This window comes from Pholcus phalangioides, unplaced genomic scaffold, assembly GCF_987345545.1.
Source record: "Pholcus phalangioides strain wild (caught in Gottingen) unplaced genomic scaffold, Ppha-v1.0 ptg000002l_1, whole genome shotgun sequence".
In the NCBI taxonomy this organism is placed as follows: domain Eukaryota; kingdom Metazoa; phylum Arthropoda; class Arachnida; order Araneae; family Pholcidae; genus Pholcus; species Pholcus phalangioides.
This window is the reverse complement of record NW_028301595.1, coordinates 5,104,205-5,119,958: the sequence shown is the minus strand read 5'-3', so window position 1 is coordinate 5,119,958 and position 15,754 is coordinate 5,104,205. Positions and strand designations below refer to the sequence as shown.

Here is a 15,754-nt window from a genome sequence, read left to right as displayed (position 1 = left end):
TCTCAGTACTGCTAAGACAGAGACTGCTGACATCATACTATCTCCAGTAATATAAGCTCGATGAGTGTTGCTATTCATGCTGCAAAATTGACAACAAACATAAACGGATGATGAATCTTTAGTCAAACAATGTGTAATTGACAGTCATCCCTCATTAAGTGCATTATCTCCATATTCTGGAGAGCAATGGAAAAAAGTCAAATATTTTTTTGGTTCTTGCATTTACTTTCATTTTTGTACATTAATTTTTCAAGGTTTTTCTTTTAAATTCTTCGTTAAATCTGAGCTCTTGTGAAAAACCTGTTTGCTAAAGCAACCGAATTGCTATACAATTAACATTATACAAAACAACTGCACTAATTTTGCTCATTATATCCAGACTCTCGCTAAAAGCAGGCTTATCATAAGCAGGTTATAAAATAAAGTTTATTAATGAGTTCAATATAAAAAGAATTTTTTTTACGAATTGAATGTGCATGTTTATTTTTAAGTAGGGTTACCAAACCTCAGCATTTATGCAGATATATCTGTTTGTGTCATTTTATGCATCCGCACAAATTTTTACAATGCCTCTAATTTGTCAGCATTTTCAGGTTTCCTGAATTATTATTAGTTTTTAAATTGTGACCCAAAGGGGTGGAGCACAGATATTTGTTCACCTGCAAGTCTCATCACAAATTTGTTAATTTATAATCGATTTGTTAATTTAAATGTTTTTTGAAGGTTAGTAGATCAAAATTTTTCTCCAGTTCTCAACAGAAAGAACTTACTTTTGCCAAATAGAGTCCAATGGTACCAGTGCCACAGCAGATGTCGAGAACTGTAGAAGAGGAATCACAACAAACTTTTTCAGCTATTGTCTTGTATAGTTCTTCCGCTGCTGCAGAGTTCACTTGGAAAAATGATTCTGGACTTATTTGAAATGTCATTCCCAATAGTTCTTCTTCCATGTACTTCATGAAAATTCAATATATATTGAGTGCAATTGCATAGAATGTCACGAAACAAAAAATAAATTTTATGATTGCATCAACAATTTGCACTGGAGGTCCAAGTAATGAATTAGGTAATACTACTCCATGTGGTTAAAAACTTAATGTACTTCTAAATTAATAATACCCATGCTATGTAATTTTAGATTTTAGTACTTTTAGATCACCGACTTTATGAACTGCTGTCCAAGTTGCAATATCTTTGACTTCCAGCTATAGGGAAAAAAAGCTCAGGACAAGAATTCATTTTGGCACACACTTCCAGTGATTTTGGAAAAATGAAGAGTGGATTTGGCTTCAACCTTGCGTGGTTACAGCCTTACCCACTTCCGAAGTTCAGATTAGATCATTTTTGCCAAAAAGAAAAATAATTAAAAGAGTCAACTATAATAATTAAATCCTCTTATCAGACAAAACGTCTAGGATTTGATTTTTGTGAAAAAAAATACTATAAAAAATACAGTGGAACTTGTTTAGGAAGTCTCCTCACTTTTCAGAGTCTAATTTCAAGAATCACAATTTTTTTCCCAACATAAAAGCCTTGTATTTTTTGTTTTGAAACTTTTTTTTTTATAAATTGTTTTCATAATTCTGGTAATTTCTTCTGCAATTATTAAGCCTAGAAATATGACTCAAATTTAGGCATAAAACATCCAGAACACATCACAAAACAGAAGTGGCCAGTATCCAGTATCATATGAATACCTTTTTCCCAAACAGATGAATTGGAGTGGATTTTTCATCATATTCTGCATGCACTTTGTCAAAAGTCTTGAAATAAACAGATGTTGCTGCACATGATTTCCCATCACCATTTTCAAAGAATTCTTTCAGAGAATCCATTTCTTTCTGTAAATCACTCTGTAAAAATATCACATAGCAATACTTTTAGCTTTTGATGACTTAAAAATTACACTAAAATATATTCCATCCTCTTTACATGTAATAGTTTTGCCATGGTTGACGTTGTCGTCACCTAGCATAGACACTAAATATTTTTGTTTCAGCATCAGGCACTCCTCAAATAGGTATACTGATGTTGCCTTAGATACCAGAAGGCTCAGTAAAACCAGGTGGCCCAACATTTACCCATGGTGCCACTCAGACAGGGATATTAGAGTTATGACAACTAGAAAACTTACATAAGGCTGGCAATTTGGCATACATTGTGTGGAATTGGGTGAACTGAAAACTGGGTTTTGTATTGTTTTTAGTAGTGCTGTGTGAGCTAGAACAGGCAACTCAAGTCATGCAGTTTCCTAATGTCTAGAAATTGATTTGAGTATTCCCATTTGGAGAAACTCCCCAAGGCATAAGAGATGCTCCACGATCATTCTATATCATGAAGATCAATATTTACAAGATTGATGGACAATGCTGACTCTATCTGCCTGAAAATGTAACCTATGTACATTAGTTATTAAACAATACTAAAGTGTCCAAATCATCATGCAGTCATCATAAGCACTAACTGAGATATTTCAATATTTTGTGTGCAGCAGTGGTATTTATATAGCCGAGCAATATTTTCCAAACAAATTGCTCCAAATTATGTATGCCAATGACCTTGAATGAAATTTAATACCACAGACTTAAAATATTTCATGCCTTTTGTTACTACCGTCGTGAAAAAATATTTATTAGTTTCTTAAAAAATTCATTAGTTTTACTGCATTTTCAGTAGATCACACTTCTGTTTCCCAACATGAGCGATACAAAAAATGATACCACAATGAATTTCATATATCCACACTTTTATGTTTTACTGCTCACATGTACTACACTAGTTCAAAACGGAGAATCTAAAAACCTGTGATAGCTGTTGTGGGTGCATCACAATGATTAATAAAATATCTGTTTTTGATGTCTTAACTGTGAGTTGTCTCCAATAACCAGAATGGTCCTCTGGATTGTAAACATCTTTATCTGACTGTTGCACATATGACTGAAAAATCTGAAAAAAAGAAAAGTAATAATAAAAAACACAGTAGCACAAAACATGATTTCAAAAATCTTTGCGATCAACAGCTTTTTGATGTTGCAAATGCTTGGTTCTTCTCCACTGGCATTAATTTGTATATGGCCCATGGACCCAAGCCCCACCTAATATTTGTAACCCTTCCCCGTTAACCCTTTCAGATCCAGAGCTAACAAATGTGAGGGTTTTTTTTAATCATTTTTTTCTCACTGTATTTTTTTTTTACCTCGGGGAGTTCAGCCCCTTCAACAATAACATAGACACAATCCTTGAAATCAGGATTGAACTCCCTGAGGTTAAAAAAAGAATATGCAGTAGAACCTCATTATAAGGGACTAAAGGTTGTCCATTATAATGAAAGTCTGGTTTATAACATAATTCTTATAGGGGTGCAATGCTACGGGGCTTACATCAATGAAAGTACAGTAGTTATCATAAAAAGTGTTTATTATGTATCTAATAAAAAACAGCCTTCAACATAGGTTTAATTGAAAAAGATGTGTGCATATACACTGTATTATTCTTGATTTTTCCCGCTGGCAAGCAGTATGAGTCATGAAGTGCATCCATATTTATGCAAAACAAAACAATGATCAATGTTTAATTGTTAGCTTAGAAATGTTTTTAAACGAGTCAATACTCTTTTAGATACTTAAAATGAGTTTTAAACTAATCAGATAAAAAATTTTCTACCTGGTCATTTTAAGTGATGTGTGCTATAGTGAAGTTCTACTGTACTTAAATTTGAAGTGAGAGAAAGAAACCCACACATGGGTTTGTGCTACCCCCCCCCCCCGAAATATTTTTGAGAGTTTTCTCAATAATTCTAATAACTTCACCAATATGGTTGTCTCACTCATGCCATAACTTATAACTTTCAAAGGCAGTAGATATTTACAGAAGAGTTCGATAAGCTGAGGTAAACTGGACAGCAACCACCTAGTTAGACTGGACCACAACCACTTAATCACTGAAAATTCCGACTGTCAGAAAAAACAATACTTTAATATGGAATTTAATATACCATATTAAGCAGCTTTAATATGGACTCTATCATCTTGCTTTGTATTGCAAAATAAACACTCAAAGTCAAATTTATCCAAAAAAAAAAACAGTTAAAAAATATAATGATTTGATGTTAATCAAGCAAGCCTTGTATAAATTTTAGATGTAACATAAAATACATACTTTGACAGCTTTTAGCATCCTGCTTGAAACATTTATGCATTCATCTGGAGCAGCTACACTCATGGAGCCTTTTTTGTATTGATTTAAGCGAAATCCTACAGTCCTTTCTTTCGTTAACAGATCTTTTCCAACAGTAAACTCACATTTATTTCTGTATGCTTCTGTAACTGGTGAAGGTTTTATTGGCATCATGGGGCAACAAAAATGAGTCTCATCTTTTCTGCAGAAGAAAAATCATACATAAGATATCATATTCATAATGACTAAATTTATAATTATGCTTTCAGCATTTTATGACTCACACATATATATAGATAGGTTTTATACACTTTTATACTTCTACATGACCACACTCATTGTTTGTGTTAAAAGTTAACAGCATATCTTTGATTAGTCTTTCAATTCCCAAAAAAATTCAATTCATGCTGTTCATATAATCTTTTTTTTATAAACTTTGGTTCAAACTTTATGCCACAAAATTAATAAGATTTAAAGAAGGTGAAAAATTCAATTTAAAGCTTTGAGACCGGGAAATAATCAATCCAGGCTAGTGATCGGAAAACTATGAGCTGCTTAGAGGTTCCTTCTGACCCACTGCAGATTTTAAAATAATAGTATAGAAATTTTCAATTTCAGTGTTTTAAAAAAATTCATTTAAAGGGGGTTAAATTTTTCGCATATGGCAAATACAATTGTGAGAACTTAAATGGAAATAGAGTCAAAAACTTTTGCATATGCAAAACATGGATCATTTCTTAATAAATATGCATAAATGCACACACGAGCTAACAAAAAACAGCTGCGTCATGAGCAGAATTTTCATGCCAATCATCATCAGAATTACTGTTAAAAGAGCTCAATTAACTCATTTCCACCTCAGAATCATTTTCCGGATGGAAAAAGAAGATAGTATAGTACTCCTAACCTTCACTTCTGTTTCTGAAAGTTTGTGAATCATTTCATGCAAAATAAAAATTCCCTCAAAAAAAAAAAAATTGTTTTCAAAGAACGTACTCTTTCAGAGTAATTTTTTTTTACATCAGACTCTTACCATCAAATTAAACAGTCTGGGCATTTTAATATTACAATCTTATCTTTACCATCTGCATGTATCAGACAAAGAAATGGGCTGATCAAATAACAGATGAATGAGAGACACCCATGAACTCGACTGAGTTGTGTGTGTGTGTACATAATTGTAAAATAAAAAGATCTGCAGTACATCATCTTACTGTAAATTCAAAATTTGTCCAATTTTGAAGCTGTTCACTAATTTCCTTCAATCAGTTCTTGGTTTTTTATAGTGCTTCTTGGCGTTTTAAAAAAGACTTATCTTTAAATTTTGGATCGTATCTGGAACAAATTAAACTATTTTCCATAGAAATGTACGGGAAATTGCATTTCAGCAAACAAAGGTTTCAGCCAATGAACAGGATATACAACAAATTATCTCTGTTAGCTGAGATATCACTGTATTTTCACAGTTGTAAAGGATAAATCACTGTGTCTCACAATTAAACCATGGCAATGTTCAGAGAATACATATCCCACCACTTTACTTATTTGCTTATACAAAGTAATTATCCCAGCACAAAAACTATAATTATGAATCCATGTCCAAATATGTCTGGCCTGCCAAAATACTTTCTCTTTTTTTTGTTTTTTGATCTGCTCATAAAAAAGTTTGCCCATCACTGGTCCAGGCTATGTAACACTTAAGATGAAGCTATTCACCAAAACACATTTATGACATTTCAGAATTTGAGACATTCAAACACAAATGACTGAACCAATATTCCAATTCATATAAATATTTGGTCTCTTTAATTACCTCTTGTTCTTAATCGAGTCCATAAGGTCTTTATTAACTTTTCTGATACCTCTTCCCAATTTGATAAGGAAGCGTTGAACTTCTTTTTCTTTATTCTCCAGCTGTTTGTCATAAGGGATATTCCAGAATGGTGTGACTGCACTCTTCAACCTGAAAAGCAATTGTATTTAATCATTTTTATTGCATCATTATCATTTTCTACACACAAAGGCTTTTGATTTTCTCTTCTTTTTTTTTAAATCCAAGCTAACTCCGGTCATTGGCAATTAACTACCATGTGAGTTTGTAACATGACCAATTACATTCTTGAAAATTCTCTAAATAATATGATGTTAAATATTTACTTTGTCAGATCACCAGCGAATTGGCCGCAATGATTGCGGAGGGGAGGGGGTGCGATTGCGGTTCATCTGTCTGGGTTTTCCAGGGTTCTCGAATGGCATGATTTGAATATGTAAATCTTGGTAGTGACAATTGTTTTTAACCCTGAGATGGGTCAGTATTGTTATCTGATGCAAGTAGAGATTATTTTTGTTTTGTCTGTGTATAAAAACCTCTCTCACAAAAGTCAATTAACATTTGTCATGTAGTTCTTTCACTGTCGTATTTACCTTTGTCTTAACTTTGTCGATCTGAGTCCTGACCGAGATTGTTGAAATGATTAATCTCATCTGAAGTATTGATTATGTGATGGATGATGAGAGATTGTTTCCGGGATCCTGACTTTGAGATGTTCCTGCTGGTCATGTAGCATGGGTCTTCTACTGTTACTAACTCCTTCATGCCTGTTCCTGACAATGAACTGGTCATCCAACTCATTTTTTCATGATTCTTTGTGATGATTCCTCTAGATATTTTTTCTGCAAAATATCTCAACAATAATCTAAGAATTTCTCATAGACTGAGATGTGTTTGACTGTCTACCAAATAACAAGATGTCTTGATAGGATATAGTCATCCAGAATCTCAGTGAGAGAGGTGTTTTTTATTTTGTAGCGAGATCTATATAGATGTAATGATTGCATATTTGTACCATTGTGGGTCTGTAACTCTCTGCGGCAAGACATTTCAGCTCATTATAGACTGTTTTTTAAGGAAAAGTTCACTTATCGCAATGGTTACATATGAGCATAAAAACACCAGTTAAATTCATGATCGGACAATTTCTTAACAGGGAAATAAGCTTGCATTCGTGACTCAAAGTTGGGAACCTCAGAAAGCAACCTCAACCGACCACCACTGCACCACCTGTGAGGTTCGAACCTGGATTTTTGGAATGCAAGTCTGTCATTACAGAGCTTTTGCCTGAGACTTACAGTTTACTGCCGAAATCAAACGGCTGAGTCTGACATTTTCAGGGCTCCCACTCAAGAATAAAAAGTAGGATGGGGGAGGGTAACCCCCTTAGACAACATAATCATAGCATAATAGAAAAAAATCCCTAAAAAAAATTTTTTTTTTTTGCGGAAAAAAAAATTTAATTTTGAATTACCTTTTTTTTCATAGCACTATTTCAGTTTCCTATAAGATTGACTCAAGCCAAAGCAATGATAAATGACTTGGTGACAAAACCGATTTTTGGCCAAAACAGTGCACTAGCAACCACAGATAATTCTTTGCTGTCTCTCCTCATATATATTACATTCTTTTTTTGGAGTCTTCCTAAGTGCAGAGCTTGTCAACTCTCTTCAACAAGGCACAGCAAATTTTGAAAACTTACGTTTTTTAAGAATGACGCTCCTTCGAGACCACTTTCAAAAGCACAGTGCAAAATGTGTAGATTGCAAGATCCGATGTAAATAAGACAAGGTGAACCTGTTTTACTGTGTTGTCCATAATTTTTTAAAGGGATTTGTTCACATTTTACTGTTCAATGCCAGTGTAATCATTTTTGACAAATGAAGCACTTCCATTTCTAGCTCTTTGCTGAGCATTGTAAATTTTGTTTATGCCTCTTCATGCCTTAAAAATACAGAAGACAACTGAATGCTATTGGGTAGCACCAGAATCACCAAACCTAGAATAGGCCTATGTATCCAACTGTTTTGAAATGCAAACTGTTGTTTCACCTATTTGCACCATAATTTTGAATGATGAATGTTAGTTACTGTCCAAGACCACGTAGTAATAAATACAAAATTATTTTTCCCATCCAGACAGAAGTTTTTAATGACTACTATACTTGTTGAACCCTCAAACTAAGCAAATGAAAAATTAATCAACCAACTGGTCCACATACACCACCCCAAATAACCTTAAAAATGATAAAATTTCTGCTTTGGCAGAATCATTAATTGCATTCTTCAACATTTGTAATATTTGGCAATATATCAATGATTTTCTGCTCAATTAAAATCAATTACACAAATTTTGTCCATAGGATTTGGTAAAAAAAAGTAGGAAAAGTAGGACAAAAACTAGAAAGTAGGACAAAAGTAGGACATTTTACCAAAAAGTAGGAAAAGTAGGACAAGTGGGAGCCCTGCATTTCATTTTTTCATAAATCATGCCAAGGGGTCAATGTGCTAACCAACTTTCTGTAGCAGCACATGTTCAAGGGTTATTTTATACCATTTTCTCTTGTAAATCTGTGTCATGAGAAATTCTGACAAGGATAAATCACATACAAAACTTATGACATCTCTGAACATCCTTAGATCCAGTAGGCAAGTATCTTATCAACCTGGGTTACTGCATCTAAGCAATTTTTATTAGCTTTGTAAATACTACTAGCTATAATACCCGGTGCTGCCCGCTTTTTCTTCAATGAGGCTTTTTGGATCACGTGATATCTCCCTCTTTCTTTGAGGGTCATACAAACCGTGTCCAAGTTAACAATATGGCGACTTCCTACGCAACTAATGAAATAAACAAATCTAGATTTAAAGAAATGTAGAAATGAAATTTATTTCCTTTTTTTACGGGGCGCTATGTATTTCGATTCCCCCCCCCCTCCATTGGTGTGAGATCAGGAGACCTTGGTGGCCACGGAAACGGGAAATGACGGGAGATAACTCTGCCTCTGACTCTGGAGATAACAAACTGTTGACTTAAGACACGTTTGACTGAAGACCTTACATGTGGAGGAGTGCCATCTTGCATCCACACAACTTCAGATAGAGCATTTTGCAGTTGCAATGCGGGAATCGCGTAACGAGTTAACATGTCCAGATAGAGAGCACTCGTTACTGTACATGTTTGCAGATCACCGGCAGTAACCTCTTCAAAAAAGTAAGGGCCGAGGATGAACGTACTCGTTATACCACACCACACAGTCACTTTTTCCTCGTGTAATGGACGTGCAAGCACATCATGTGGATATGTCTGCCCAGTCAGTGCACACAATTTTTCGAATTCACGTTACCAGTTAACGAGAAATGCGCCTCATCTGTCCACAGAATGCGTAAAAGCCAGCTGCTATCTTCATCGTACCGGATAAGGAATTGATTCGCAAAATCCAGCCGATAGTCTCCCGCTTCCAACATCTGGACACGCTGGAATCGATACGGAAACATGTTTAGAACAGAGTGCAGAATATTGCGGACAGTTGAATTCGGCAGATTCAGAACACGTGAAACACCGCGTGCACTTGCGGGACGAACTGTGCTTATCGTCTAATGAACTTCTGCAACAGCTTCCACGGGAACGGAAGGTAGTCCAGACCGAGGTCGATCGCATGTGCAACCAGTTTCTTCAAATTTATGAATCAAGTCCCGTACAGCTTTGACAGTGCACGGGCCTCGCCGTAATCCATGGTTTCTGCGGTAAACACGCAATGTCTCTGCGGCATTTTGTCCATTCAGGTAATAAATCTTTACGATTTCCCCACGTTCTTTCCCTGAAAGAGACATCTTGTTCGGAATGGCAGAAAGCAACATACGTGGCTCGCATTTCGCAGTGCCTTTTCTTTCACCTAGCGTGACGACGTCAGTCATGACTGTGTCTTACGTAGAACCCGAAATTTGCATTTCTTGGTTTCTTCTTCTCGTTTTGGAGGACTAATCAGGCTGGGATCTCAGCCGAAGATCAGCCTGGGATCTCAGCCGATAAGCACAGTTTGCACTTGCGGGACAAACTGTGCTTATCGTCTGATGAACTTCTGCAACAGCTTCCATGGGAACGGAAGGTCGTCCAGACCGAGGTCGATCGCATGTGCAACCAGTTTCTTCATATTTATGAATTAAGTCCCGTACAGCTTTGACAGTGCATGGGCCTCACCATAATCCATGGTTTCTGCGGTAAACACGCAATGTCTCTGCGACATTTTGTCCATTCAGGTAAATAAATCTTTACAATTTCCCCACGTTCTTTCCCTGAAAGTGGCATCTTGTTCGGAATGGCAGAAAGCAACATACGTGGCTCGCATTTCGCAGTGCCTTTTCTTTCACCTAGCGTGACGACGTCAGTCATGACTGTGTCTTACGTAGAACCCGAAATTTGCATTTCTTGGTTTCTTCTTCTCGTTTTGTGGAGGACTAATCAGGCTGGGATCTCAGCCAAAGATCAGCCTGGGATCTCAGCCGATAAGCACAGTTTGCACTTGCGGGACAAACTGTGCTTATCGTCTGATGAACTTCTGCAACAGCTTCCATGGGAACGGAAGGTCGTCCAGACCGAGGTCGATCGCATGTGCAACCAGTTTCTTCATATTTATGAATCAAGTCCCGTACCGCTTTGACAGTGCACGGGCCTCACCATAATCCATGGTTTCTGCGGTAAACACGCAATGTCTCTGCGGCATTTTGTCCATTCAGGTAAATAAATCTTTACAATTTCCCCACGTTCTTTCCCTGAAAGCGGCATCTTGTTCGGAATGGCAGAAAGCAACATACGTGGCTCGCATTTCGCAGTGCCTTTTCTTTCACCTAGCGTGACGACGTCAGTCATGACTGTCTCTTACGTAGAACCCGAAATTTGCATTTCTTGGTTTCTTCTTCTTCGTTTTGTGGAGGACTAATCAGGCTGGGATCTCAGCCGAAGAAACGGTGTGACAAATGAAACGAACATTAATGCTCTGGTGCACGGCAAAGTCCTTTTTACTTTTTCCTTGCCTAGCTCCGGGGATTTTTGTGCTACAGGTGCCATTCCAACGCTATTTAGTGTTTTTCAGTATGGAGATCAGATTCCAATACAAAAAACTTGGTGTTGCCATTTGATATTTTCGAAATTTTCTCACTGTAACCGTAACTGTTAGAGTGACACTGTTGTTTTCCATATCATTCTTGAGCGCATACCTCAAAATACCTTATGCCAAAATTTCATTCAGTTTCTGTGAATGGTATGATAGTTAGGGGCCCATATGTCGGGATAGTTTTTTTATAATCACCCCGTATATGAATTTATGCAGTTGAATATTAAAAGACAATACGAAAACATTAATTTTCATGCTTGACAAGATATAAATAAAAAGTTGAAATCAATGTTATTGCATGGATATCCAATTTAAAAGTAGGTCCGGCTAATTACTTCATATTTAATTTTCTGGGCTTCATATCTCTAAGTGAACTCAATGTTTCAAAAATCCAGAATTCAATACAGTTTTTAAAATTATTGATGTGGCGGAAAATGTCCCTAAATTTCCGCATTTATACAGCAAAATCTGCAATTTTAGCACTGATTTCTATGGGGATCATCCTTTGCCTCACCCTCAAAGTGATGCTGATAATGATTATGGCATCTATTCAGAAAGCTCTCATTACTGGGAGGATTGAAAAAGTGACAAAAACCATTATAAATGCATAAACTATTATACATACACTGGCAGCGTTAAAGAAATTACAAACCATTGTAAAGGCATATACACATCTGAAATGCATTGCTAGGGAACCAGGGTAACCAAAGTAAATGTTCCGAAAGGGATTGTTGAGGCCCAAAAACCATTGTTGCCGACAGTTTTTTGGGGCATTTTCACTACTCTCACGAAATTTTAAAGTAGCCTGTCGCTGAAGTCGGATCCCATTTGGTATATATGCAAAATTTGGCGACGATCAATCAAAAATTGTAGATTTGTATAGAGAACATACACACACAGACGGAAAATCAATTTTATATATATAGATAGATATCAGCACGAGCATACACTAAAAACTCCACATCAGTGTTCTTCAACCGTCGGTCAGTGGGGATTTCTTGCCTATCTACAAAACATTTCATCCAATTCATGTGTGTATATATATATATATATATATATAGCTGCTACATAATTTTAGATATAGTAAATAAAATACTGTCCCCATAGTGGTTTTTATAAGCATTAGCTTCAGCGAGTCTGCAACTTATCTTATTTGCGCAGCCCATGGAATTGTTCAACTACTTCCACCAACCTCATGTGATTATAGTGCCACACTTGCATCATTAGAAAGAGTTCGAACCCCACTGGTGGTCAACTGAAATAGGTTTTTGTGGATCCCAATTTCAAGGCGTGATGCCCAATTTTGACATCTGCAAGGACAACTAAACAACTTGCTACCATATACAATTTTGTGAATTTTTTCCATAACGCAAATATTTTGCGTGCTTGATAACAGGGCTTAAAGCAGTGGTTCTCAACCTTTTTTGACTCATGAAGCCCTTTTATAGTATATAATTTCCATGGCGGAGCCCTGTAGGCCTATTTTTTTATTTATTTATAAAATTTACCAATTTATCTTATTTTCCTCAAACAGTAACAGAACCCCTGGGACAGGCATTTTACCATTGCTCACGAGCACCCAGAGTGCTAACAAGCACTTGAGCAATATTTTTTTTTTTTTTTTTTAATAATTCAAAACAGCACACATAAATACATGGACACAAATATACAAAATAAAATAAAGACAACAGAACAAAAGACAAAACATACACTATGCAGCTCTTAGGGACCCATTTGGTCCGTCCTAGAGCTTAATAAATATTATACGTATATAATAAATAGCACGCTCAATTTATATTTATTTCATTTCATTCATTTTTTTTTTTAATATTATTATTATAGATATTTAAAATTTTTCCTTGGTTACCTATTTATATTTTCAAGAAACCTTTCAAAATGCGTTATAGAGTTTGAGAATGTGAAAATTTCTTTCTTGAGATGTTTATTTATTCTAAGGTCTGATAATTTTTTTCCGAATTTGTTACAAATAGTTGGTCCTAGGTAGTTTTTTGAACAAGGTATTTATTTGTTTTTGGAGTTATATACAAGAAGTTGTATATATTTGAGGTTCTATCGTTATTAGTTTTAAGAAATAAATTATGGTTTTTAGTCATAAAAATTATCATTTTATACACATAAATTTGTCTTAGATCAAGTATTAAAATTTCTGATTTCAGTAGATCTGGATTATTAAATAACATTACCTTACGTTTTATACGATTATAGATGTTATTTAAGTTCTTAATATTGTCGTGATAGGCACCTCCCCACACTGTAATAGCGTAAGTTACTCTTGATTGGATCCAGGCATAGAAAATAGTTTTAAGGAGTTCCGGACTTACAATGTTTCTTAATCTATATAGAGCTGCAATTTTTTTTCTTATCGTATTACAAACATTGTTAGAATGGCTATTCCATTTTAGGTCGTCTTGTATAACTACACCTAAATAACTATATTCTCTTACTCTTTCTATGTGACTGCAAGAACAAATTTGGGAGGAGTATTTACAAACGTGTAATATTAGTGATATTGGAGTTTCTGGTTTAATATCTCTAATTTTTAGACAGATGAATTTTGTTTTTTCTACGTTTGGAAGTAATTTATTTTTTGTTAGCCATGTGTTAATCTGTCTAAGGTCATCTTCAACTTCAGTTATCAAATGAGAAATATTTTTACCTTCAACATATAATACCGCGAAAGACACTATTTACCATGCAAATTTAGAAGGCATAATTCATTTATATATATCAGAAAAAGTGTGGGGCCAAGTACTGTTCCCTGAGGTATTCCTTTTTTTATTTCAAGGTAATCACTTTTTTCATTTTCTATATAGACTGCCTGTATTCGTCCATAACGGTACATCTCAAACCACCGCAATAGTTCACCACGAATTCCGGCATTCTCCATCTTATGTAATAACAGAGATGGATCTACATTATCAAAAGCTCTTTTTAAATCGATAAAAACTGCTATTCAATAATTATTGTTGTTGAAGCTCTGGTTTAGACATTCATTCACTTTTGCGATTGCCATTTCAGTGCTTTTTCCTGTTTGAAAACAGTATTGATTCTCAGCAAAGAAGTTTATACGTTTCAAGTAACTAATCAAATTTGTTTTCATACTTTTCTCAACTATTTTTGAAAAAACCGGGAGTGCTGAAATAGGTTTATAATTTGCTAAAAGGTTTTTATCACCTTTTTTAAAAATTGGGTACACGATGGAAACTTTGAGTTCGGGATAGAAAATTCCTTTTATTAGTGAAGTATTTATTAGGTATAGTAACAAGTCATTATGATATCTGGCTATGATTTTGATCATTTTTACTGTTATACCATCATATCCTGTCGCTTTATGTTCATTTAGTTCAGATATTATCTTGTGTAAATCATTGTTTCCAATGCCAGATATCATCATTGAAGATATCGATGCATTGCTATCACAGTTTCGAGAAGCACTTATATTAGAATCCTCACTATCTAAGTTTCGATTTATAAAATCTGCATTAAAGTTTTCAGCCAATTGTTTGTGGTTTGTTGTATCTGGCAGGGTAATTTTCCTATTTTTATTCGTTATAGTTTGGTTTATAAATTGCCATTGTTTACGAATATCATTGTTACAATTTAAAAACTTTTTCCTGTAGTATTCATTTTTCATTATCTTGATCTCTTGTTTCAGAGCTTTCTCAAAATTTTTATATGTATCTTCATAATACTTAACATAGGGGTATTTTTTGTGTTTTTTGTAGAGTTTTTCTTTGATATTTATTTTATTTATTAAATGTTTATTGATCCAATTTTTATCACTTTTTCGTTTTATCGGTTTTTTTGTTTCCCATAGGTTTTTATTCAACATAATAATATCATGGAATTGTTTGTATTTATTACAAATATTATTATCTTCATATACGTTGTTAAGGTTTATATTTACCACAAATTCCTCAATTTTTTTATGATTTATTTATTTTTGGGGGAGTTTTGATTCCATTTTTCTTAGAAATGTATCCCAATATTGGAAAGTGATCAGTTATTTTGGTATTATACACAATAAATTTTTGATATGTATTCATTTTTGTTCTATAATAAACATGATCTATACAAGTGCCCCCACCTCTAGATTCTAGATGGACATTGTATCTTTGTAGTAATTGACATCAGTGTTGTGAGCAAGAATATTTATATTACAGTCTCCAATGATTAACATGTAACTTTTTTTTCTGAGGAAGGTATTCAATTCTGAGTTGAACTCGCTTATGGTGAACAGATGTGACCTATAGATCAACATAATATCTAGTTTTATATTATCAATATATACATTTATGACTTCTGCCGTTTTGAATTTCACTAATTTTTCGATAGCACCCAAGTTCATGTCTAACAAACATAATAACACCTCCAGATCTATTATAATCTCTAAATTTAACAAAATAATCATACTCAGCAAAGCAAACATAATCATTTATATCATATGTGGATATTTCATCTTCCCGAGCCCATATCTCGGTGAGACAGATTACATCAATTTGCACTTCAAGTGATTTTAAAAATACCAGAAATTCGTCAAAGTTTTTTCGGATGCTTCAAATATTTAAATTTAAAAATGTAATAACATCACCACCATTTCCTTCATATTCAAA

General features: G+C 34.6%; 1 protein-coding gene across 1 annotated transcript in view; it reads right to left on the bottom strand.

The window, feature by feature from the left end:
* The window catches only part of LOC149089121 (tRNA (uracil-5-)-methyltransferase homolog A-like), a 40,713-nt gene that overhangs the window by 18,220 nt on the left and 6,739 nt on the right, over positions 1–15,754 (bottom strand). The window contains exons 6-10 of the mRNA XM_089237274.1: positions 5,990–6,139; positions 4,159–4,378; positions 2,803–2,946; positions 1,698–1,853; positions 771–953 (exon numbers count right to left, since the gene is read on the bottom strand). Of these exons, the coding sequence (XP_089093400.1) occupies positions 771–953; positions 1,698–1,853; positions 2,803–2,946; positions 4,159–4,378; positions 5,990–6,139 (853 nt within the window). The remainder of the gene's footprint in view (positions 1–770; positions 954–1,697; positions 1,854–2,802; positions 2,947–4,158; positions 4,379–5,989; positions 6,140–15,754) is intronic.